Source organism: Schistocerca piceifrons, chromosome 3 (assembly GCF_021461385.2).
Source record: "Schistocerca piceifrons isolate TAMUIC-IGC-003096 chromosome 3, iqSchPice1.1, whole genome shotgun sequence".
Classification (NCBI taxonomy): domain Eukaryota; kingdom Metazoa; phylum Arthropoda; class Insecta; order Orthoptera; family Acrididae; genus Schistocerca; species Schistocerca piceifrons.
Window position 1 is genome coordinate 830489852 of NC_060140.1, and position 26965 is coordinate 830516816.

At 41.8% G+C, this 26965-nt stretch overlaps 1 protein-coding gene across 3 annotated transcripts in view; it reads right to left on the bottom strand.

The window, feature by feature from the left end:
- Positions 1–26965, bottom strand: part of LOC124787856 (calcium-transporting ATPase type 2C member 1) — a 91337-nt gene that overhangs the window by 14559 nt on the left and 49813 nt on the right. For all 3 annotated transcript variants that reach the window (XM_047254818.1, XM_047254816.1, XM_047254817.1), the window contains exons 10-14: positions 24590–24685; positions 8870–8959; positions 2443–2547; positions 2185–2341; positions 753–923 (exon numbers count right to left, since the gene is read on the bottom strand). In XM_047254818.1, the coding sequence (XP_047110774.1) occupies positions 753–923; positions 2185–2341; positions 2443–2547; positions 8870–8959; positions 24590–24685 (619 nt within the window). The remainder of the gene's footprint in view (positions 1–752; positions 924–2184; positions 2342–2442; positions 2548–8869; positions 8960–24589; positions 24686–26965) is intronic.

Consider the following 26965-nt stretch of genomic DNA (forward strand, 5'->3'; position numbering starts at 1 on the left):
AAATGTGTTATTGCAATTGTTTTTGGTAAACATTCTGTAAATGAGGCACTCTTCAAGCACCAAATTTTCTCAGAGAGAATTATTTACATGATGCTGAAAAAATTCATCTCCTGACATGTACATGCCATCAGCTATTTCATCATTAAAATTCCACTTCACTACTGTGCAATTAATCAATAATTTCCTTTGTGGTTGCAGTTTTGGTATGTCCTTGATGAGGATCATCTGCAAGTATGGCATGCTTGAAGAGTGCCAGACATTTCTTGGTCATTGAAACAGAAGGAAAGCACTTCTGATAAATATTCACCATGTTTGGATTGAATTCCATGGTGATAAACTATCTGAAATGAAAATTCTATGACAGGTTGGTATTCCAGTCAGTCTTTGTGAATGAAACACATGATTTATCTACTTTAAAAATCCACATAAAGTATTTGTCAGTTCCAGTTGACACTTCTATTTTGGGCAACATATATCAATATAACAAAGTGTCACTGATTTCAGCATCATCTCTGAGAGGGAGCAAGAACATTTTCCTCACATACTGATCTGTTATGAGTTTAGCCTTTAACTTTTTAAATAATTTAAGTCATTTAACAGAAGATATGGAATTATTTAAATGATGAGCATTTGGATAAACACTGCACCTAGAATTACATGACTGAAAGCTGTAATTTTTGGGGCAGTGAAAGTAAAATAATTAAAACAATGTAAGATAACTTTAAAGACTTCTTGCTAGAGCACTTTCTTACCTATAGCAGTTGCAGTTTCCTGTGCATCTCCTGTTACTAGCGTTACTTTCACACCAGACTGCACTAGTGTTTGTATTGATTCTCGTACAAATGGTCTGGGTGGATCACAGATGCCCACTAGGCCAGTGTACACCAAATCTTGAAGTGAACTGCCTCTTGCCATTCCCATCACTGGGAAAAATTCAGAATGATATCATTAAATTAACACAGAGTTATCACAAAAATATTGCACAAAACATTTATTTTAGCAACTACACAGTTATCTGAAACAATACTTATAAGCACATAACTGTCAAAGGTCATTACAATACAGTTACTGACAGCCACATTAGAAATGCACCTTACTTTAACGAGAATGAAAATGGAACAGCAGTTAAACTTTAAGTCAATCTACATTGAGGTCATTAGAGATAGAGCACAATTTTAATTAGAGTTATGAAAAGAATTTAGCAGTTAATTTATGAAAGGTCTCGTTCTGACATACAATGATATTTTCTCAGAATCACTGTAATTTGGTGAAAACATGACAAAATTTTGTACACACTGCATTTGTTTATAAAACATAAATTATTTTGAACAAAAGAGGAGAATTTACTTGTGGTTCACTGAAACAGAAATAATGGAACAGTGCTATTAGATACAGAACTTTTTTTATTTTCAAGTTGTATCCCTAGTCTTCTGAACTCTTAAGAAAGAACAAGATGGGAAGCAAGGAGGAGGATGTGGTATACACACGGCAGAAGCAAGTTCTGTATTCGGAGTTAGAGAAGCAGTAAGAAAATAATCTTAACTAACAAGTTACTGCATCATAAAATCTTAAAGTGAAACAGTTATCCATTGACAAAGGATATTAACAGACTAAATGTAAACAGTTTCCAAGGAGACAAGAGGATGAAGGGGGGGCAATGGCATTTTTCCAACAAGTACAAATAAAGTGAGCTCACATGCATGAACGAAGAACCATGAAAACAAATCCCTAGGCATGAGCAGACAAAATGATATGTTAAGATTGGGACTGAGACAGAAAAAGAAGGGGCAAAAAGCTAAGAATTCAGCTTAATAATATACTCCGAGCATACAGCAGTTACACAAGACAGAGATTCCTGTTTACAGAGTTCAGATGGGAAATGAAACTCAACTGTCAACTCTTAAACTTTTTTCCTGCTCCTGTGCAAGAAAAGCACAAAAATCACTCATTGTGTATGTGACTTACATCTGTTGTTGCAAATATTACATGCAGCTTTTTATATGAAATGTACAAAAATAATTTGCAAAAATATTGCAAGATACAGAAACATACTATTATAAAAATTGTTTGCTTTTTCCTTAAGTATTCTCCACAGTCCTCTCAGTCATCACCTGCATTCAATGTATTCAAAATAATTCTCTGTTAATCCATAAGGCACTCCAAGCCACATCCAGTAAACCTTACCTCTGAGACCCTTTCTGCCAATCTCATATGCTTCAGCAAGATATTCCTGCTCTTTCTTGGCATTGAGGGGTTGTACTGTACCATTTATTAAGTATTTTGTACATTGCTGCAGAACTTTCTCAAGAGCTCCTTTCACAAAGTATGTCTCCTCTTTATTCTGAAAAGGTAAGCACAGTTAGTCATTGTAGACCTTATTTCTCACATTAAATACACATGAAAATCACCACTGAATATCACAAAATAATTTCTTGCACTTACATCACCATACTTAGGCACACATTTCACAGCCATCATCTTCTGTTCAGAACTGAATGGGTACTCTTGGAGTCTAACATATTTGTCTGCCACTCCATACATCCCATGCTGCAAGGTAAAACAGAAAAGACATTTTTAATAAACACTCCTCAGAGTGAAACCTATTCATTCAGTGATTAGTAAAGTAGAACACAGCACACAGAAAAACTAATATACTCAAGAATGAAGACACCATAGTTCCGCACATTCCATTGCAACAGTACAACATTCAACTTACTTGTTTACATTGTTGAGAGAAAACTTTACTAAAAACTAACAAATAGAAGGCAGTGATGTGGAGTCACAGATAGGCACGACAAAAAGTCTGTCACAATTAAAGCTTTCGGCCATTGACCTTCATCGAAACACACACACACACACACACACACACACACACACACACAACTGTAGTCTCAGGCAACTGAAACCACACCGCAAGCAGCAGCACCAGTGCGCAATAGGAGTGGCGACTGGGTGGGTGTAAGGAGGAGGCCAGGGTAGGGAGGGGAGGGGAGGGGAGGGGAGGGGAGGGGAGGGAAGGGAAGGGAAGGGAAGGGAAGGGAAGGGAAGGGAAGGGAAGGGAAGGGATAGTAAAGTGGGAGTGACAGACACTGAAGTGCTGCAGGTTAGATGGAGGGCAGGGTAGAGGTGGTGAGGAGGGTGGAAACAGCGGAAAAGGAGATAAATAAAAAGACTAGGTGTGGTGGTGGAATGACAGCTGTGTAATGCTGGAATGGGAACAGGGAAGGGGCTGTATGGGTGAGGACAGTGACTAACGAAGGTTGAGACCAGGAGGGTTACGGGACTGTTGGATGTATTGCAGGGGAAGTTCCCACCTTGCAATACAGAAAAGCTGAAGGATATCATGTTTGGCAGCGTATTCAGCAACAGGGTGGTCCACTTTTTTCTTGGCCACAGTTTGTCGGTGGCCATTCATGTGGACAGGCAGTTTGCTGGTTGTCATGCCTACACAGAATGTAGCACAGTGGTTACAGCTTAGCTTGTAGACCACATGACTGGTTTCACAGGTAGCCTGCCTTTGATGGGATACGTGATGTAAGTGTCTGGGACTGGAGTAGGAGGTGATGGTGGGAGGATGTATTGGATAGATCATGCATCTAGGTCTATTACAGTGGTATGAGCCATGAGGTAAGAGATTGGGAGCAGGGTTTGTGTAAGGATGGACGAGTATATTGTGTAGGTTCGGTGGACAGTGGAATACCACTGTGGGAGGGATGGGGAAGGGTAGTGGGTAGGACATTTCTCATTTCAGGGCACGACAAGAGGTAATCAAAACCCTGGCAGAGAATGTAATTCAGTTGCTCCAGTCTTGGGTAGTACTGAGTCACAAGTGGAATGCTCCTCTGTGGCTGGACGGTGGGACTTTGGGAAGTGGTGGGAGACAGGAGAGATGGCATGACGATCAACAAGCTTTGCAGTACAAAGTTTTAAAATTCCAAATTCCCAGTCAAGTGATAGTAATTCTGGAAGGGCACTTGACCAGAAAAAATTTTATTCCATATTTCCAGAGCCAATGGGTAATTGTGAACTGTGCATTTTCACTTCCATTTTCCATGTTTTGTCCAGGTTCAATGGCTGCTCTTTGACCTATTCTGCTGTCATCCATGACTTTGCTGAGGCTCGTGGGCCACAGGAAATGACCTGTGGGATAGTAGAGTTCACTATCGAAAGTGGTTTTTGCTTCTCAGACCTGTCCATGTTCACTACAAGCAAGGGCATTACTACATCTTTGCTATGATTTCCAAACAACATTTTTTATCTTTAAAAAATAAATGTGTGGCCAAGATTATAAGCTTGTAGAAAAGGAAGTTTTGTCAGTACTGCACAAGTCACATGGTTTGCAACTTGCCAGCAGGCTTTCTAGGTCATTTTTCCATGCCAAACAATGTCATCAGAACTTGTGCTTTCTCCACAGTCATCTTAAAAATGATTCAGTCTTTTCTTATAGTTTGCAAGCAACTTGCTTACTATGTTGTTGTTGTGGTCTTCAGTCCTGAGACTGGTTTGATGCAGCTCTCCATGCTACCCTATCCTGTGCAAGTTTCTTCATCTCCCAGTACCTACTGCAACCTACATCCTTCTGAATCTGCTTAGTGTATTCATCTCTTGGTCTCCCTCTACGATTTTTACCCTCCACGCTGCCCTCCAATGCTAAATTTGTGATCCCTTGATGCCTCAGAACATGTCCTACCAACTGATCCCTTCTTCTCGTCAAGTTGTGCCACAAACTCCTCTTCTCCCCAATTCTATTCAATACCTCCTCATTAGTTATGTGATCTATCCATCCAATCTTCAGCATTCTTCTGTAGCACCACATTTCGAAAGCTTCTAGTCTCTTCCTGTCCAAACTATTTACCGTCCATGTTTCACTTCCATACATGGCTACACTCCATACTTGCTTACTAGAGGTACCATTTATGCTAGAAGATTAACAGCGGATGACTCCTGCCTTTTCCTTAATAATATAGCACCTCACAGGGATATTTTGTCCTTTACATTGACTCTCCTTGCAGATGGGAGTCCACTTCATCCCTCCATGTGATATGTTTCCAGCAATCCATAGTTTCTGCTTCAGGATTATTTAAGTAAGGATGGTGGAAACTCAAAAGATTTTGCTACGCTTTTTTTGTTTCACCCCAGTTTCCAAGACCCCAATATTCTCATCATTTTGTGTGAGAATCAATTTTTATAACTGGTCTATATACTGCAGTACATTACACATTGTTGAGTAAGCAGAAGACTGTCATGCAGAACTGAAAGATGACACAAGAATGACAAAACAATTCAAATTACCGAGTATTGACAGGCGCTAACTTCAAACTATAGTGTGTATGTAGAGAGTCTGTTATCTGACCTACACAATTTCTTTGATTTATTGATGTTTAATCAAGAGAATGAACAACTATTTTGCTTTATCAAGAAATTTGATTTATTGCTGAGGTTCGAATTAACAAGAGTCTACCAAATTTTGCTTAATTTCAGTTACATGATAAATCAGATGAATCTAATGACTGTAAGTTCGACTAAATACTTAGGGATTACAACTACAGATAACTTACATTGGAGTGATCACACAGATAAAGTAGTGGATAAAGCAAACCAAAGGCTACAACAACAGGTCTATTAAAGAATGTGCTTACATTTGTATGTCCTCTTCTGGAGTGCTGTTGTGTGGTGTGGCATCCACATGAGCAAGGATTGACAGAGAACATTGAAAAAGTTCAAAGAAAGGCAGCTCATTTAACACTATTGCAAAATAGGGGAGAGAGCACCACAGAAATGGTACATGAATCTGGGTGGCAATCACTAAACCAAAGGCATTTTTTGTTGCAGTAGAATGCTTTCATCAAACTTCGGTTGCCAGCTTCCTCCTCAGAGTGTGAAAATATTTTGTTCAAGAGTGATCATTATAATAAAATACGCAACACGGAAAACATAAATGAAACACTATGAACGAGGAGACTGCTATTTTTTGGACACTAATACGGAAGGAACAGCAACAGGTTCACCAAACAGATTTTTAAATATCTTTGGGGCAAGAAGTCAACAATAGCCTGGATTCAAGAAGTTAGGAAAGATTTGCAAAGAAACAACATAAGTGAAAAAGATGCAACAGAAAGAGAGACTTTCAAGAGGAAAGTGTTAAAAATGGAAGACTTGCAAGGCAAGAGGAAGAAGAAGGCAGGGGTCAAAATGATCCGAGGAGAGAAAAAGGATACATAGTGAAAATATGAAAGAATACTGGAGGAAAAAGAAACAACAACAAAGAAGAAAGCATTGAAACTGGTGTGTGGTCCTTAGATGACCCACACGAAGAAAGAAAGAAGAAGAAAATAGGATAAATCAGAGCTTGCACAGAAAGATTTAAGTGTTCATTTTTCCCACACACGGAGAATGGAATGGTAGAGAAATATCTCTACATCTACATCCATACTCCGCAAGCCACCTGACAGTGTGTGGCAGAGGATACTCCGAGTACCTCTATCGGTTCTCCCTTCTGTTCCAGTCTTGTATTGTTTGTGGAAAGAAGGATTGTCAGTATGCCTCTGTGTGGGCTCTAATCTCTCTGATTTTATCCTCATGGTCTCTTCACGAGATATACGTAGGAGGGAGCAATATATTGCTTGACTCCTCGGTGAAGGTATGTTCTTGAAACTTCAACAAAAGCCCGTACCAAGCTACTGAGCATCTCTCCTGCAAAGTCTTCCACTGGAGTCTATCATCTACGTAATGTTTTCGCGATAACTAAATGATCCTATAATGAAGCGCGCTGCTCTCCATTGGATCTTCTCTATCTCTTCTATCAACCTTATTTGGTACGGATCCCACACTGGTGAGCAATATTCAAGCAGTGGGTGAACAAGTGTACTGTAACCTACTTCCTTTGTTTTCGGATTGCATTTCCTTAGGATTCTTCCAATGAATCTCAGTCAGTCATCTGCTTCACCGATGATCAACTTTATATGATCACTCCATTTTAAACCACTCCTAATGCCTACTCCCAGATAATTTATGGAATTAACTGCTTCCAGTTGCTGACCTGCTATATTGTAGCTAAATGATAAAGGATCTTTCTTTCTATGTATTTGCAGCACATTACACTTGCCTACATCGAGATTCAATTACCATTCCCTGCACCATGCGTCAATTCGTTGCAGATCCTCCTGCATTTCTGTACAATTTTCCATTGTTACAACCTCTAGATATACCACAGCATCATCCTCAAAAAGCCTCAGTGAACTTCTGATGTTATCCACAAGGTCATTTATGTATATTGTGAATAGCAATGGTCCTACGACACTCCCCTGCGGCACACCTGAAATCACTCTTACTTCAGAAGACTTCTCTCCATTGAGAATGACATGCTGCGTTCTGTTATCTAGGAACTCTTCAATCCAATCACACAATTGGTCTGATAGTCCATATGCTCTTACTTTGTTCATTAAACAACTGTGAGGAACTGAATCGAATGCCTTGCGGAAGTCAAGAAACACGGCATCTACATGGGAACCTGTGTCTAAGGCCCTCTGAGTCTCGTGGACGAATAGCGCGAGCTGGGTTTCACACGACCGTCTTTTTCGAAACCCATGCTGATTCCTACAGAGTAGATTTCTAGTCTCCACGATAGTCATTAACTCGAACATAATATGTGTTCCAAAATTCAACAACTGATCGACATTAGAGATATAGGTCTATAGTTCTGCACATCTGTTCGAACTGGTATCCCATCAGGTCCAGCGGCCTTTCCTCTTTTGAACGATTTTAATTGTTTTTCTATTCCTCTGTCATCTATTTTGATATCTACCATTTTGTCATCTGTGCAACAATCTAGAGAGCGAACTACAGTGCAATCTTCCTCTGTGAAACGGTTTTGGAAAAAGACATTTAGTATTTCGGCCTTTAGTCTATCATCCTCTGTTTCAGTACCTTTTGGTCACAGAGCGTCTGGACATTTTGTTTTGTACCACCTACCGCTTTGACATAAGACCAAAATTTCTTAGGATTTTCTGCCAAGTCAGTACATAGAACTTTACTTTCGAATTCCTTGAATGCCTCTCTCATAGCCCTCCTCACACTACATTTCGCTTTGCGTAATTTTTGTTTGTCTGCAAGGCCTTGGCTATGTTTATGTTTGCTGTTAAGTTCCCTTTGCTTCCGCAGCAGTTTTCTAACTCTGTTGTTGTAGCATGGTGGCTCTTTTCCATCTCTTACAATCTTGCTTGGCACATACTCATCTAATGCGTAATGTACGGTGGTTTTCAACTTTGTCCACTGATCCTCAACACTATCTGTACTTGAGACAAAACTTTTGTGTTGAGCCATCAAGTACTCTGAAATCTGCTTTTTGTCACTTTTGCTAAACAGAAAAATCTTCCCACCTTTTTTAATATTTCTATTTGCAGATGGAATCATCAATGCAGTAACCGCTTTATGATCGCTGATTCCTTGTTCTGCATTAACTGTTTCAAATAGTTCGGGTCAGTTTGTCACCAGAAGATCTAATATGTTATCGCCACGAGTCACTTCTCTGTTGAACTGCTCAAGGCAGTTTTCAGATAATGCACTTAAAAAAAAAAAAAAAAAAAAAAAAAAAGCTTGTGCTTCTCTAAGGTGGTTTGATAAACCCTGTGACAGGCGCCCAACTGAGGATTGCAGAGTAATCATGTAGATGTCAATGTAGATGTAGATATACGAATGTCTTATCAGAATCCTAAAATTGCAGTTTTTTATTACACATACTTAAGGTATAAAATGAAGAAAGAATACCACCAGTCCCTTCTATGAATCCTTTTCCTGGAAAAGACATAACTACACTCGTTTGTAACTAAAAATGAAGAAAAAATAATTAAACAGAGTAAATGCACTTCACCTTCATGCCCGCTGCTAGCAGGGCACCTTCTGTTGGCTGACCCAGAAGTGTGTCAGAATGTATCACAGCATTGTTACATACACAGCCAACCTGAAAACAGAAATTTTTTTACTGATGAAATATTACTGTGCATGTACAATGAACTTACCAAGTACTTCAGAAATGAAGGGGATGAAGGAAATTAGACAAAAAATATATATCTGATATTATTTATCAATATCCCAGTCATTATAATCCTACAAATTAAATGTCAATTTGTTACTTACATCAAACAATACAACAAGATTTCTAAAATACTGGACAAGAGTTGACTTGCGAGTACTAAACAATGTTTCATCTAAGAATATCTACTCAGAAACCTAAGACAGTTTCCCTCTGTGGTAAAAATTTTAAAAATGAGCACAAATTATTATTAACTAAAGATCATTTTTTTAGATGAAATGTTGTGCTTCTGCATATTTTTAGCAACAATAATGAATCCTAGAACATGTACTAAAGAGGATAAACATGGTTAAGCTTCATGAAGTCCTTGGAATACTGTAAGTGTTGTAGGAGAACAAATGGTAAACCCAACAATTCAGTTAACAAAGTCACCTAAAATGAGACTCATATGTGATTTGGCAGCTTATTCTCTGACCATAAAAGGTGAGCAAATTACAAGCATTCCCAAGATGTGAGAGTAGAATACAGAGTGAAAAAGAACGATTTCAGTATAAGGCCACCACTATCTCCAGCAACGCGTTATAAAAGTTATTGCATTTTGTTTCTCCACCCAATTGGCTTTGCATCTGTACTGCACTGAAAACAGGACACAACAGTTTAAATGTAGAGGGTATGCGCGATGTGTTTTGTTTCCACTTGCTCACAGTTGTTAACAACAGTAGTACTCGTTTTACTTTTAGCCTTCCAGTTTGCATTCAGTACTGGTCACTTTCATTTTGCATTTGTTTTTCCACCAGTGTGAACTGTATCTTAACAGAGGTACACAACTGTATGGATAGGTTTAGTGATGAAGAATTGGCTGATATGCACCTGGTGCATTGGTTCGCTGAATGCAATGGAAGCGCAGCACAATGACTATCTTTTTATTTGTACAGTGAAGGCAGTTAATCATAGCACACTGTTTCATCTGAGGTTTGTGGCATTACTCTGTGTTGTGTGCTGTACGATTGTTGGTTAGTTCAATGATTAAAGAGACTTAATTATGAGGTCATCAGTCCCCGCCCCCTAACTAGAATAGTACAGTCAACCAAACTGCACACTAAAGAAGGGCCTAGTGTGCAACGTCCAAGGAAAGAAAACCCCAAGGTCTACCAAATGTCAACAAAGCCTAGAGAAAGGAACAAGGTAGAAGAAAAGGGGGAAATAAGAGGGTCCCCCGAAGGGCAAAAAGTGTGATGGAGGACAGACCCCCAACCCAACAACACCCAGAAAAACTAGCGATACAGACAGGGTGAGAGGAACACAGGAAAACAAAGGAAGAACGCACAGTCAAACAGAACACACACGAAGGCAGAAGCGAGTCTGAAAGATTAAGGGTCTGCAGCAGGTCGGCTAGATTAGGACAGTCCAGCAAAATGTCAACAACTGTCAAGTGGGCAAGTGGGCACCACAATGACAGTGGGGCAGATCCTTGTATGGAGGAGATGACCATGAGTCAGCCAAGTATAGTTGATGCGCAGCCAACAAAAAAAATGATGGAGTCCCTGGAAGAGACCGCCTGGAGGATCTTCACAAATTCATGGTCTCCTTTATTGCCATAATGTGTTCAGCAAAGTCAGAGTGTGCCATTCCATGCACCAAATCATTAGAACTTTAAGGTGTAATACCATTCTAAGGTCCCATTCCGAAATACCGATTTCAAGAGGTGGCTTGCCGGTAGCCAATTTGTCAACAAGTTAATTCTCCAGGATGCCAATGTGACACACTGTTTGAGGGAAAAATGAGAATACTGCATAGTCAGGACCAAGGGACATCGAGAGTAACACTGGTCAAGATCTTGTAAACTGCTCAAAGAGTAGCTACAGATGACGAAGGACTCACTGGTGCAGGAACGGATATGCTCAAGAGCACGATAGATGGCTACCAACACCACAGTGAAAACATAGTGGCCATCAGGCAAGGAGCAGAGTTAATTACATCCTGCATGAACTTAATCAAAGCCAACATCACCAGCAACCATCAGTACAGATTACTTATGAACCCCGAAACATGCCAAGAATGGAGAAAAACCCTAGACATGGGCTGCCATTGCGGGAGGTACATGTCCGTATCTGGAAAGAGGAGATGGTAGTTCGGGTGTTCCAGGAAACAGTGGATGCATAATGCCAAGTCATCAAATGATGATGGCACAGAACCTCCAACAGTGGAATCCCTACCTCCACTAGGAAGCTAATCATGGTCATTGTCTGAAAAGCACCAGTTGCCAATCGTATCCCACAATGGTGTATCTGGACCAGAATCTGTAATATCAAAGGTGATGCCGAGCCATACACGAGACTCCCATAATCTAAACAGGACTGAATCAATGTTATGTAGAGCCGTATCAGAGTAGAGCAGTGCACACCCCAATTGATGCTGCTGAGGCATCGAAAAGTACTGAAGTGCGACCACCATATTCACTTTAGTTGAAGATGGGGAAGCCACATCAGCCGGGCATCAAAACCAAGTCCCAAAAAACAAAGAGTCCACCACACTGAGGGCCTGGCAATCAAGTTACAGATTCAGATGGGGACAGACTGTATACCGATGACAGAAATGCATAATACAGGTATTGGCAGTTGCAATATGGAAGCCAGGGTAGAAAGCCCAAGACTGCACTCAGTGTATTGCTCTCTGCAGTCTGCACTCAGCAACGCCCATCGCAGACAAACAAAAATAAATGAAAAATCATCGACATACAAAGAGGCCCCACAGCTACCAGCAGACCACAGAGACGTAACAAGAGAGGGACGCTCAAAACAGAATCCTGCGGAACCCCAGTCTCCTGCAGATGGGAGGTGTCAACATGTACCTGAAATGAGTGAGATGAAAGAAAGTTCCAGATAAAAATCTGGAGCAGGTCACAGAGGCCCCACTCATATAAGATTGCAAGGATGTCTTGGTGCCATGTGGTATCATAAGCTTTACATAGATCGAAGAAGATTGCAACAAGGTGTTGATGTCAGGCAGAAGCCTTATGGACAGCAGACATCAGGGGGATTAAATCACCTGCAGTTGAGTGCCGTCAGCAAAAACCACCCTGAGTGGAAGCCAAAAGGTCCCAGGATTCATGGACCCAACACAGCCTTCGACTTATCATATGTTCCAGTACCTTGCAAAGGACATTGGTTAAACAGATTGGACAACAGCTCTCCATCTGAAGAGGTCGTTAACCAAATTTCACAACTAGAATAACGACACTTTTTCACCACGGGTAAGGAAATTCCCCTTGGTCCAGAGATGGTTAAAAAAGGCAGGTATATGGCACTGGCAAGCCATCAATAAGTGTTGAGACGTTCCATGTGGTCCAGGAGCCATGTCAGAGCGGAGTGCAACGGTGCTGGCGAATTTCTACACGCTAAATGGAGTGTTATAAAATTCCAGGCAGAGGGGAAGTGAAGATAAAGGAAGTCATTCCAGACTGTGTTTGAGAAACTGAACATGGGTGGATAGTGGATCAATGTTGAGGCCTCGGCAAAATGCCAAGCAAAATGCTCAGTGATAGAGCCCCGACTGGTGAGGATAATACCATTCAGGGAAATTCCTGGGATGCCTGTAGGACAACGGAGGCCAAAAATGTGCCTGATCTTTGCCTAAATCTGCGAAGAGGGAGTCTTCGGCCCTGTGGCAGTGACATATCATTCCCAATAAACCCATTTCTAGTTTCTAAGATAATGGGCCCAAGCATGACGCTGTCTAAAAGCAAGGTGGTGCTCAAGAGACGGATGCCGTTTGTTGTGTTGGAGGGCAGAACAGCGGTCTTTAGCAACCGGCAATTTTGTGGGGGTCCACCAAGTGACAGACATACGTCAACATAAATCTGAGGAAGAAGGAATATCCAAAGCAGCTGCTCAAAGGATGGCCTCATTCAAACTCCTTAAGGACACTCAGTGCCGTTATGTGGTGAAACAGCTGGGATGGCAGCCAAAGAAAAGGCATCCCAATCCACGTTAGTAAATGGCAACCTAGGAGGGCCTCTAGGCGAGTGATGGTGAAGACCAGATAAGGCGATCGGAAAACAATCGCTGTCACACAAATTGTCATGAGCTCCCCACTGAATGGAAGGGAGGAATCCAGAGCTACAGATGGAAAGATCAATGGCCAAGAAAGTGCTGTCTGTGACACTAAAGTGTGTGTGGACACCACTGTTGAGGAGTCAAAGATCAAGCCCTGCCATCAGGTTTTCAACAGTCCTGTCTTGGTCAGTGGTCACAGTATCACCCCACAGAGGGTGGTTGTTGTTGTTGTTGTTGTTGTTGTTGTGGTCTTCAGTCCTGAGACTGGTTTGATGCAGCTCTCCATGCTACTCTATCCTGTGCAAGCTTTTTCATCTCCCAGTACCTACTGCAACCTACATCCTTCTGAATCTGCTTAGTGTATTCATCTCTTGGTCTCCCTCTACCATTTTTACCCTCCACGCTGCCCTCCAATACTAAATTGGTGATCCCTTGATGCCTCAGAACATGTCCTACCAACCGATCCCTTCTTCTGGTCAAGTTGTGCCACAAACTTCTCTCCTCCCCAATCCTATTCAATACCTCCTCATTAGTTATGTGATCTACCCATCTAATCTTCAGCATTCTTCTGTAGCACCACATTTCGAAAGCTTCTATTCTCTTCTTGTCCAAACTATTTATCGTCCATGTTTCACTTCCATACATGGATACACTCCATACGAATACTTTCAGAAATGACTTCCTGACACTTAAATCAATACTGGATGTTAACAAATTTCTCTTCTTCAGAAATGCTTTCCTTGCCATTGCCAGCCTACATTTTATATCCTCTCTACTTCGACCATCATCAGTTATTTTGCTCCCCAAATAGCAAAACTCCTTTACTACTTTAAGTGCCTCATTTCCTAATCTAATTCCCTCAGCATCACCCAACTTAATTAGACTACATTCCATTATCCTTGTTTTGCTTTTGTTGATGTTCATCTTATATCCTCCTTTCAAGACACTGTCCATTCCATTCAACTGCTCTTCCAAGTCCTTTGCTGTCTCTGACAGAATTACAATGTCATCGGCGAACCTCAAAGATTTTATTTCTTCTCCATGAATTTTAATACCTACCCCGAATTTTTCTTTTGTTTCCTTTACTGCTTGCTCAATATACAGATTGAACAACATCGGGGAGAGGCTACAACCCTGTCTTACTCCCTTCCCAACCACTGCTTCCCTTTCATGTCCCTCGACTCTGGTTTCTGTACAAATTGTAAATTGCCTTTCGCTCCCTGTATTTTACCCCTGCCACCTTTAGAATTTGAAAGAGAGTATTCCAGTCAACATTGTCAAAAGCTTTCTCTAAGTCTACAAATGCTAGAAACATAGGTTTGCCTTTCCTTAATCTTTCTTCTAAGATAAGTCGTAAGGTCAGTATTGCCTCACGTGTTCCAGTGTTTCTACGGAATCCAAACTGATCTTCCCCGAGGTTGGCTTCTACTAGTTTTTCCATTCGTCTGTAAAGAATTCATGTTAGTATTTTGCAGCTGTGACTTATTAAGCTGATAGTTCGGTAATTTTCACATCTGTCAACACCTGCTTTCTTTGGGATTGGAATTATTATATTCTTCTTGAAGTCTGAGGGTATTTCGCCTGTTTCATACATCTTGCTCACCAGATGGTAGAGTTTTGTCATGACTGGATCTCCCATGGCCGTCAGTAGTTCCAATGGAATATTGTCTACTCCGGGGGCCATGTTTTGACTCAGGTCTTTCAGTGCTCTGTCAAACTCTTCACGCAGTATCGTATCTCCCATTTCATCTTCATCTACATCCTCTTCCATTTCCATAATATTGTCCTCAAGTACATCGCCCTTGTATAGACCCTCTATACATTCCTTCCACCTTTCTGCTTTCCCTTCTTTGCTTAGAACTGGGTTTCCATCTGAGCTCTTGATATTCATACAAGTCGTTCTCTTATCTCCAAAGGTCTCTTTAATTTTCCTGTAGGCGGTATCTATCTTACCCCTAGTGAGATAGGCCTCTACATCCTTACATTTGTCCTCTAGCCATCCCTGCTTAGCCATTTTGCACTTCCTGTCGATCTCATTTTTGAGACGTTTGTATTCCTTTTTGCCTGTTTCACTTACTGCATTTTTATATTTTCTCCTTTCATCAATTAAATTCAATATTTCTTCTGTTACCCAAGGATTTCTGCTAGCCCTCATCTTTTTACCTACTTGATCCTCTGCTGCCTTCACTACTTTATCCCTCAAAGCTACCCATTCTTCTTCTACTGTATTTCTTTCCCCCATTCCTGTCAATTGCTCCCTTATGCTCTCCCTGAATCTCTGTATAACCTCTGGTTCTTTTAGTTTATCCAGGTCCCATCTCCTTAAATTCCCACCTTTTGCAGTTTCTTCAGTTTTAATCTGCAGGTCATAACCAATACATTGTGGTCAGAGTCCACATCTGCCCCTGGAAATGCCTTACAATTTAAAGCCTGGTTCCTAAATCTCTGTCTTACCATTATATAATCTATCTGAAACCTTTTAGTATCTCCAGGGTTCTTCCATGTATACAACCTTCTTTCATGATTCTTAAACCAAGTGTTAGTTATGATTATGTTGTGCTCTGTGCAAAATTCTACCAGGCGGCTTCCTCTTTCATTTCTGTCCCCCAATCCATATTCACCTACTATGTTTCCTTCTCTCCCTCTTCCTACACTCGAATTCCAGTCACCCATGACTATTAAATTTTCGTCTCCCTTCACAATCTGAGTAATTTCTTTTATTTCATCATACATTTCTTCAATTTCTTCGTCATCTGCAGAGCTAGTTGGCATATAAACTTGTACTACTGTAGTAGGTGTGGGCTTCGTGTCTATCTTGGCCACAATAATGCGTTCACTATGCTGTTTGTAGTAGCTTACCCGCATTCCTATTTTCCTATTCATTATTAAACCTACTCCTGCATTACGCCTATTTGATTTTGTGTTTATAACCCTGTAGTCACCTGACCAGAAGTCTTGTTCCTCCTGCCACCGAACTTCACTAATTCCCAGTATATCTAACTTCAACCTATCCATTTCCCTTTTTAAATTTTCTAACCTACCTGCCCGATTAAGGGATCTAACATTCCACGCTCCGATCCGTAGAATGCCAGTTTTCTTTCTCCTGATAACGACATCCTCTTGAGTAGTCCCCGCCCGGAGATCCGAATGGGGGACTATTTTACCTCCGGAATATTTTACCCAAGAGGACGCCATCATCATGTAATCATACAGTAAAGCTGCATGCCCTCGGGAAAAATTACGGCTGTAGTTTCCCCTTCCTTTCAGCCGTTCGCAGTACCAGCACAGCAAGGCCGTTTTGGTTATTGTTACAAGGCCAGATCAGTCAATCATCCAGACTGTCGCCCTTGCAACTACTGAAAAGGCTGCTGCCCCTCTTCAGGAACCACACGTTTGTCTGGCCTCTCAACAGATACCCCTCCGTTGTGGTTGCACCTACGGTACAGCTATCTGTATCGCTGAGGCACGCAAGCCTCCCCACCAACGGCAAGGTCCATGGTTCATGGGGGGGGTTATGGGCATTAAAATCCCCAAGGAGAAGGATGGAGGGAGGGACTGGCAGAAGAAGTTTTGGTCAGTAGGGAACCAGATTGCATTCTACTAAGTGATTCAAATCCGTCACACTTACCTTAGATATTTTCTACAGAAAAGAGGACTTGGCAGCGGCGAAAGTTTCCCCTCCTGTCATGGAATAAACCTAGTAACGGGGACAGGGTTATATGCAAGCCTGCAGGCCTGGCCTCCCTCCAGGCAGCCCTTACCTTAGTAAGGGCTGCCTGGCATGACAGTCACTGCTAGGAGTTCTGATGCCCCAAAAAGATAAGCAACCACTCCTAGCGAACACTTGGCAATGGCAGTCCGGGTATCGGAAGTGTGATCTCAGCCAGATGGGTAGTTGGGTACATAACAGCCCCACCACATGGACTGGCTACAAGTGCTGGTGATGCATTGCAGAGGTGAGGGGTGGGGGTCTACGCTAGGGAGGGAAGCGTGGAAAGAGGGTGAGGATGGGGGGAGAGGAAGTCGTCACCAGAGACGTTAGGGAGGGAGTTCTTCCCCCAATGGCTCACACTCAGAAACAGAATTTAGTAAGAAAGGTCAAACCCCACAGGGGACCGGGAAATGCCAGAAAAACAAGGGAAATGGAAGTATAAGACTCAAAACCAAAAAGGAATAGCAGAACCAAGGGAATAGCTAGGTTGTCAAAAAGGGAAATACCAAGGGAGAAAGAGGGAGGGTGCATTCAGGGGGAGGAGGTAGGGTGGGAAGGAGTGGATATGGGGAAGGAATGCAGCCCAGGAGAAAAGAAAGGCTGCAATAGCTTGGGGCCCCTTGTGAACCACACATACGCGCACACACACACACACACACACACACACACACACACACACACACAAGATCTGTGGGGCAGGATGGAGGATATATTATTCACGGCTGTGAAGGTATTAACACAGAAACAAGAGTAATTGTGCTAACAAACTGAATAAATCATAAGGACATTATTATTATTATTATTATTATTATTATTATTTTGTAATGAGCTGCCACAGGCTGTGGGTCCCTTAGACTCAAACAGTCAGAAAGTATCCATTAACAACCTCTGTAAGTGTTGGTGGAACTTTGGTTCACACTGTATAGACCAGTTTGTTTTATCATTCACACCACATTGCTGAATGTAGGCTAGACTAAGAAAAACAATGTGGTAATACTGAAAATATGGGAGGCATACAGAAAGACGTATATTCAAAAACTTGGGTGGAATACTTCAAGCAGAATTTTGAAGGAGGAGACCACACAAAGAGCCTGCTCTTAATCTTAAAACATTATTTTGATTCAAAATATCAAACAAACCACTAACTGCATTTGTGGACTTCAGGACAGCATAGAATCCAAACATTGGCAAACACACTAGAATAATTTCGAGCTGCTAAAAGACAAGAGAATTTATCAAATATGTTGTTTTACTGAACAAGCACATACACTTATAGTTTGATCTGTTTCAAAGCAGGAATTGTTGAAGGTACAAATCAGAACGAAATTTATGTTGTTTAGGAAACAAGTTGTCAAAATATGCAAGTCCAGTTTCCCCATTCCTCATACAGCCTTAGTCCCACCAAAAATAAGAATTAACAGCAAATTTCAACAATGAGATTGATGAGCCTATCAGTCAATTTGTCTTTACGATAAAGAGGACATAACGCTGATTAAAAACTTTTAAAATTAGGAACTATTTTGTAAATATTACTACTTATGATGATGATGACCTGTTTTCAGAAACTAGAACAATTTCTTGTTGGTTACTTTATCAAAATGTAAGTTAGCTGCAGTCTGGACAAGCATCAAGCTAAAAATGCAAAGACCCATTGTCTGTTCCAAGTTGTTCTCAAGACCTTTCCTGGCCACTAACAAACTTATGTCTGACAATGTTTTGTCTATGTGAAAAAAAATCAATTTGTGCTGTGGTTTGGATTCCAAATTGAGCTTTGGGGTTGCACCATATAACTAGATGACTCTCGGCTTAGAGAACAATCAGTAAAACCCCAATTCTTTACAGAATTGTGCTCTCATGCATAAAACAGCTTCAACTTACTTTACAAATGAGTTGATGTGGTAAATATTTCACATTAAGAGTATAAAGGAGAAAAAGTTTAGAAAATATTTTAAATTATGTTTAAAGTTTGTTGCAAGGCACTAGTGCTCTCAGTCTCAGACACTGTATGATGTACCTTCATTCGTGACACGTCCAATTTCGGACAGTGTGCGTCCATAAAGTTCACAGGCCCACTTACACAGACCATCTGGGTTGGCCCCCTGGCATGCTCTGACGGGTCATCAAAGAAACAGCATTATGTAAGTGATTGCAAAAGGGTGCTTCGCCTATTCTTTATGCTGTATTACTGTCATCCAGTCAATGTGTTCAGTGCTATGCACAACCTGTACCTTATGTGTTGCTCAACAAAATACCATGTTCCATAAGTTGTGTTTGTTCTTGCTATAACAAAATGGCAACAGGTGAGGGTTACGTTTCCTCTGCATGTTAGTGCCAGTGCCAAGTCATCCAACAAACATCTCAATGGAAGAAATACTGAACAACTCATTGCCCAGCAGCAAGCTTTCACAGAACATCGTCAAGCTATTGCTACTGCTCTTGATCAAGTGGCACTTGCATGTTCACAGCAGGTTACTCTCCAGTCAGTGCAACCATCACCATTTCCGGCATATAATGAACTGGCTGAAGATTGGGACTCCTACGAAACATGGTTAGATCAATACATCCAGGTTTTCCAGGTGGGTGATGCTTTCTTTCTTTCTTTCTTTCCTGGCTTTTGCCTGGCACATATCAGTTATTACGGCAACATGTGTCTTTGCAAGAACTGGCCGGCTTATCATCTGACAAAATGTGCAAGCTTCTCTCAATCTATTACTGTGACAGAACGCGGGGCATTGTGATGCATGTACAATTTTACCACAGTCAGAAATGCCCAAACCAATCTTACAAAGCCTGGACTGCAGAATTACACGAGTTGAGCCATCATCGTAAATTTGTCCCTAGTACCCATCATGAATCCTAAGCTGATCACACGCAGCATGATATTAGTCATCTGGCCCCAGATAGGGAAGTCCATGAAAAACATTTCAATGCGAGAATCTGGCACTTATTGATGTGCTCAACACAGTACAGTCCTTTGAAGTGTCACGGGCCGCAGGTGATCAGATTGCTGTGTGGGGGGAGGTTTCAGAAGGTGCTCAGTCAGTCCCTGTTAGGCACACTGCAAGTATTCAGGAGGCAGGGAAGCTTTTGCAGCAGTACAACCTTTGTATCAGTGTCGCATTGGTTATGGCTACAGCAGCAACAGCTGCGTTACAGCAGTGGCCACGTGCCCCTCTTCTGTCTTGCCTGTACAGCTTCGTCCAACACAAGCACACTGCATGCCCTAAGTGTTGGGTAGTTTGCAACAAGTTTCAAAAGAAAGGCCACAATTCATCGGTTTGTAGCTCCTCTTCAAATGTGACAGATACAATAGTACCGAAGGATATAAACTGTATCTCTACAATGACTGTTTTCCCAAATAAATTGTTCATTGACTTGCGCATTTTTTATAAACTGCTAAAAATGCAAATGGACACAGGAGCTGCAGTGACTTTACTAAACGTACAAACATACATAGACTTGGGCTCTCCTCTCCTCACATGTTTCACGGACGTTGGTTAGATACAATGAACAGCAGATTCCGTTTCTAGGTCAGTTTTCCACTCCAATCTCTTACGAATGTATTGTTTGCTCTCTCATCATGTATCAGCAAATGGAGTCCCTCTGCGCTGAGTTTCCGCCTCTGTTTTCCCCTGGGATAAGTTTTCAGGTCCACATTACCATGAAAGTGTCATGTACCCTCTTTTTTTCGGGCCAACAGGTACCTGCCACATTGCGTGACTGTTTGAAGGCTGAATTAGACCATTTGACATCACTCAGTGTCATTCAGCCTATTTCTTCCAGTGAATGAGAGACACAACTGGTCATCATTAAGAAGCCGATGGATGAGCTCCGCCCCTGTGGCGATTCAGTGTCACGATCAATGCACAATCCATGATACATACCCTTTGTCCCACACTGATGAGTTGCTCGCAAAATTGTTGTGTGGCACTACTTTTCCAAGACTGATGTGTCAGAAACATACCTCCAGTTCTCCTTGGACGAGGCCACTAGGTGGCTTCTCGTTGTCAATACACCTTCGGCCTATATCAATATCAACGCTTGCCGTTTGCTGTCTGTATCTGCTGCATCAAATATCTCTAAGATATAGTTTTGGGTTTTTCCACCGAAGCCCACCTTAGCCATCTCCAATCACTGTTCTCTGTTTTGCAATCTGTGGGTATCAAATGCAAACTTGCCAATCTCAATTTTCTCACTTGTCAATTGAGTACCTATGTTTCGAGGGTTCTCACACACAGGTTAAGTTGTTGCACCACCATGCTGATGCAATTGTGGCTTTGCTGCAGGCGATCTCCATTAAGGAGCTGCAGCAATTTCTCGGTAAAGTTTCATACTACCGTAAGTTTTTACTAAATGCATCCACTGTTTCTCAGCCACTGCATGCACTTTTGCATAAAAATGTGCCTTTTTCTGGTCCCCAGCTTGTAACTGAGCATTCACTTTCCTTAAATATAAGCTTCAATCTGCCCCATGCCTGGCCACTTTTCACTTGGGCCAGCATTTCATGTTTGCTACAGATGCCTTTCGGCGCATTGTTGGCACACAAATATGGGGATGGGTCTGAATGGCCTATTGCTTACACTTCTAAGACTTTAAGACCTGCTCAGCAGCAGTATTCTCAGATTGAAAAGGAGGCTTTGCTATAGTGTTCACCCTCAAGAAATTTGACATCATCTTGTATGTTTCTAAGTTCCATTTAATCATGAATCACAAGCCACTGGTTGCTCTTTTCCACCATTCGGCCTCCATGCTGGACAAGGCATAGCATCGTTTGCAGTGTTGGGCTCTCCTCTTCTTCTACTATCATTATCAGATACACTACCGGCTGACAAATGCAACAAGCCAATGCCTTATCTTGTGTTCTGGCCAGTCTAGACCCGGCGTTCATTCAGGACAAGTTACTTTGTTTCTATTTAGATACTGAGAACCAGAACGCAGTTGATGGTTTTTCCCATCTCTAGTGCCACGATAGCATCAGCCGTTGCTGTGGATCCTGTACTTAGTCGAGTCCTCCCTTTTGTGCACCACAGTTGGCAGGGAAACCCCCCAAGCTATGTCTCTAATCCTTTGCATAATTCCTTCTGCCTCCAGCACTGCCATTCTGTGTTTGATGGGGTTCTTTTGTTAGCTACAGAGGATGCTGCCCCCTGGGTTGCGATTTCTGCTTCCGTAAGTCATAGTGTACTGCAGTTTCTGCATGTCGGTCACAGAGGACCTCTCGCGCCAAAGTTTTGGCTCACTAGCATATGTATAGGCTGGCCATAGATGGAGTCATTACACAGTGTATCACTACTTGCCTCGCTGCGTTCAGAAACAGGTGGCCTTGCGGGCATCTCTTTTCACCTGGCAAACTCCGCAGCACCCCTGGGAGCATCTACAGGTTGATTTTGGTGGGCCATTCCTAAATAGCTATTGGCTCATTGTACTGGTAGCCTATCCCGAATTTCCCCTACAAGGTGCTTTGTCCATTCATGTCCGCAGCGGCCACAATTTCGGCCCTGACTAAGATTTTTGCAACTAAGGAACTTTCTTATACCATGGTTACTGACAACGATCCCTCAAGCTGTTTCTCGAGAATTTACATCTTTTTGTCAGGATGGTGGTGTTCACCATCTCACAGCTACCCCGTTTCATCCTCAATCTAACTGCGAGGCTAAATGCCTAGTTCGGATGTTTAAAACTCAGATGCAGAAGTATGTATCTGGTATGTTCCCTGAAATTGTTTTTGAGAGTTTTTTTGAGTTTGCAACATTTCACTCCGGTGGGGGACAAGAGCCTGGCAGAGCTGCTACCTGGATGCCAACCACAGACCCTCCTTCAACTGATGTATCTGATGCCACGTCTGCTGGCATCACCAGCTCCACGACAGTTCCGGTTGGTTGCACCTGTTTGGGATAATGGTTTTAGCTGCTGGCTGAACTGGGTGCCTGCATCATTGAGCATCACCAAGGCTGGCGCCTGTGTGTTATCTGCACTCCCGATGGGTGGACGTCCCGACTAGTTGTGGCCGCACAAGGCGAGGCTAGACCAGAGGTCCCACTGCCTCCCCTGCCACTGGTGCCTGTTCCTGTGTCACAGACGGTCTGGTTTGTGCCGCAGAGAGGGTCGCTGGCTAGCAGATCGCTGTCCGGGGTACCCCCCCCCCCCCCTCTCCTCGTTGGTGCAGCCCTCTCTGCACATGATGCCAAGGCCACCACCATGGTGACCTCAGTTGATGGGTCCTGGGGTCCTGTGCTGCGGCCGTCATCTCCGACGCCCCTGGTGATGCCTCTGATGCCAATCACTGACCTCAACGAGGAAGTCACTATGGAGATGCCCTCTCCAGTCCTGCCCTATGGCCTCTCGCTAGAGGAGGGATGGTTGGCCATCCCCCCCGCCCCCTCCACCCCCCCCCTCCCCCATCACCACTAGCCGGTGACTACTTGCCACATGCTGCAGCAGCAGTCTCCATCACTGGGCAAAGAAATCAACGTCAGTGCCATCACTGGCATTTTCCGTGACTCGTAATCTCAGAGCCTTGTGAGAGGAATGGTTTGTTCTTTCTCCTCTTCACGATACCAGTGCACTTTCAGTGCCAGAGCATTTTATCTGCACCTACTGCTTTTTTTGTATGTGTGTATGCATGTGGTTTTCCTGCCCCTAGAAGGGAGGAGTTAGGTACCTTCACTCATGATGTGCCGATTTCAGAGAGTGCACGTCCATACAGTTCCCTTCTCTGTTTATAGAGGCCACTTTGGACGGCCTCCTGGAGCACTCTGGTGCCCTACCAAAGAAACATTATTGAAGCAATCGCAAACATGCGCTCGGCCTATTCACGATGCTGTATTACTGCTGTCCAGTCAAAGTGTTCAGTGCTATGCACAACCTGCATCTTATGTGTTTCTCTATAAAACACTATATTATGTTAAATCATGTGTGTCCTTGTTAAAGCACTGGATGGGTATAGTCTGGGGAATTTTCACTCTATTTTGAACAAAAGATAGTCTTAAGCATCTCATTGATTACAACATCATATCTCCTGAACTATGAGCTGCACAATTACATAATTTGTAGTACAGAAGTAATAAATTAAAATGCAGCATTTTACTGCATGGACAGTGAAAATGTAGAAAGTGGCATACATTTTTCCTTCCATCATTTTGTACAGCAGCTCAGTGAGATACAGTGTCATAACGGTTGAAAATTATGTGTAAAGTTAGTTCAAGTCATTAAGTGCTCTCATGCTCAATTACTGGACTAATATAATGTGGATATTTGCACACAATGAGTTGTGTCACTTCAACTGTAATACTTGTCTTACTGTGTTAAAAGTTTAATGTTAGCTTATACTTCTTAATGAATATATGCAGACAACATCTTAAATTTTTAAGTTTGGTCAATATTTACAACACAAAACATTGAAAATTAAATTCTGTTCTCCCTGGAAGCCATTAAATAGGTACACTTGAGCTGGGACTAAGAGCCATTTAGTAATATAGACACCCAGTACAATCATGTGGTCATCAAATGAGTAGGCTGATTTGCTCTACTCTCCATCACAGTAGGCAATAACTGTGAAGGCATATTTGATGATAAAATCTTTTGCACTGTCAGCACCCTCTTATACACAGCTACAAATGTTTCAGCAACTGCATTTTTCTAATGAATTTGTGACGGCTGAAATTCACAGTGCTAAGATCACAATAAAAATTACAAAGAGGTGATAGATAAATGAATAAAAAGGCAGTAAAAAAAGTGATTATCCTATGTGATACACTAAACATGCCACATAAAAGTAAAGTTATTTCTTACCTCCAGCAATGTATATATGGATTCTCTGGCACGATCTACACTGTCACATTTGTGAATATGGATCTCTCCCTGATCATTGTAGCCAGCACCTGAGACCTGTTCAACAAATAAAATTTACAAGATCGAACAGTTTCTCTGGTTTATTTGAGTCATTTGAAAAGAAACTACAAATTAAACCATTTTGGATTTTATTTCCCACACACTTAAAACATTCCATTTAGTCATTTGTAATGAAAGAAGCTGCCAAAACCAGAAAAATACAACAAACTCTTTTGTTGTGCAGTGAAATTTGGATATAAAGAAAAAGACAGTGTGAGTGTGTTCTTTGGGCACACTAATGTGGCAAAGTAAATATTACTGTGGAAATCAGGTCATTGTAATTTATATCAGTTTCCTGTATTACCGTATTTACTCGAATCTAAGCCGCACTTTTTTTCCGGTTTTCGTAATCCAAAAAAATCTGCGGCTTAGAATCGAGTGCAAAGTAAGCGGAAGTCCTGAAACATGTTGGTAGGTGCCGTCACAACTAAGTAATGCTGTCGAATATATGTAGTGCTACACGGGAATGCTTTGCAGGCATAAAGATAAATACTGCCACCAAAACCTCTGTGTCAATAAATAAATTAAAAAAAAAAGGTAGAAGACGAGCCTTTTTCTCCGCCCTGAGTTTCGACCACTGGATTTTCATACATTATCTAGCAAAGTAAATACAAAGTCCGTATTGTTCATCTTCGAATGTAGCAGAATTTCAATGTACTACGAAAATCCGACTGGCAAGACTGTTTGGGATGGTTGTCAACATGGCCAACTCTATGTTCTGAATTTTTTCCTACCTGTGAGAAGAGATGGTTGCTAATAGGAACTTTTATGAATTGTGAATCACATGCAGTGTTCTCTTCACCATAAGAATAATACGAATATAAATATTTTGCCATGTACAGTATTCTTTCGTGTTTGCTGATCTAATTTAAATCCTGTCTGCCTAATAAACTACGAAACTACCGTGAGACAACAGCAAACGTGGAAGAAAATACATTTCATGTCATGTTTATATTCATATTATTCTTATGCCCAATAGTGATACAGTCAGAAATGAAGCATGGCAATTGACTAGATTTTTAAATCTAAGATGACTAATTTCTGAGCAGAATGTAATTTACAAAAGAGGCGTCTGCAAAGATTTTCAAACGGAGAAAAATTTTAGCTAAACTCTCGTTCAGAACATCATCTATCATATGCAGTCTATTATTTGGTTCTTGTTGATCATTATCAAAGAAAGCAGCAGTGTAAGTAACAACAAATAGCAGTCTCTTGCCACTGTTTCGCTAATGAGACAATTCCTCCCTTTTTTTTAATTGTAAGCGACGGTAGCGCACACAAAAGCAATGCATTGCCACGAGCGGTGCGACAGAGCGTAAACACACATTATCAGCATGCGACAAACAATGCATGACACAATACAATAATGCATTTTCAGCTTAGAGTGACGTAAACACCTATAACAAAGAGAACGGCACTTATCAGATTAAATACAAACAGAGCACCTGACGCATAGCAATGGCTACCTGATAAAGCTTAACTGCTAAGCTTAAGACTCGAACCAAGCTACTGTAGCTGTATCGTCATTCATTCGACCTAGATTGTGTCTCATATTACGATGGACCAACTTTGTTTCGATTTGGAGGTGCGGCCTAAAACTTTTCTCTCCCCTTGAATTCAGAGTCTCAAATTTCAGGTGCGACTTAGATTCGGGAAATTTTTTTTTTCCTTGACTTCGAGTATTATTTTTCAGGTGCAGCTTAGATTTGAGTAAATACGGTACTATCTGTAGAACACACAACAACAAATTACGTTGGAAAGTCCTGGTCTGTCACAGGCATATCCTATTCCAGATACAGGTCACCTGTGAAAGCAATAATGTCGTATACCAGCTGTGCTGCAATCACTGCACAGCATTCTAAGTGGGCATGACCACCAACCAGCTGTCCACCAGAATGAATGGCCATAACCAAACTGTGACTAAGGATGAAGTTGACCATCCAGTGGCACAACATGCCACTAACCACACACAACATGCTTGTGTTCAATGCCTTCTCCACAATCCGTGCCAGTTGTATCCTTCTCTGCAACACCAGCTTTTATGATCTACATAATGGGAGTTATCCTTGCTACACATACTGCACTCCCATAATCCTGCCTGTCTCAACCCCTGCTAACCCGCTGTTCCCACAATCTTTACACAACAGTTTCTCATCACTGTGTCCTGTCATTCCCTCCCAATCTATGTCTCCATATCACCTTCATCATGTGACACATCTCACTGTCCCCTCTACCCGTGCATCACATGCCTAGCCCATGCACCTGCCACATTCCCTC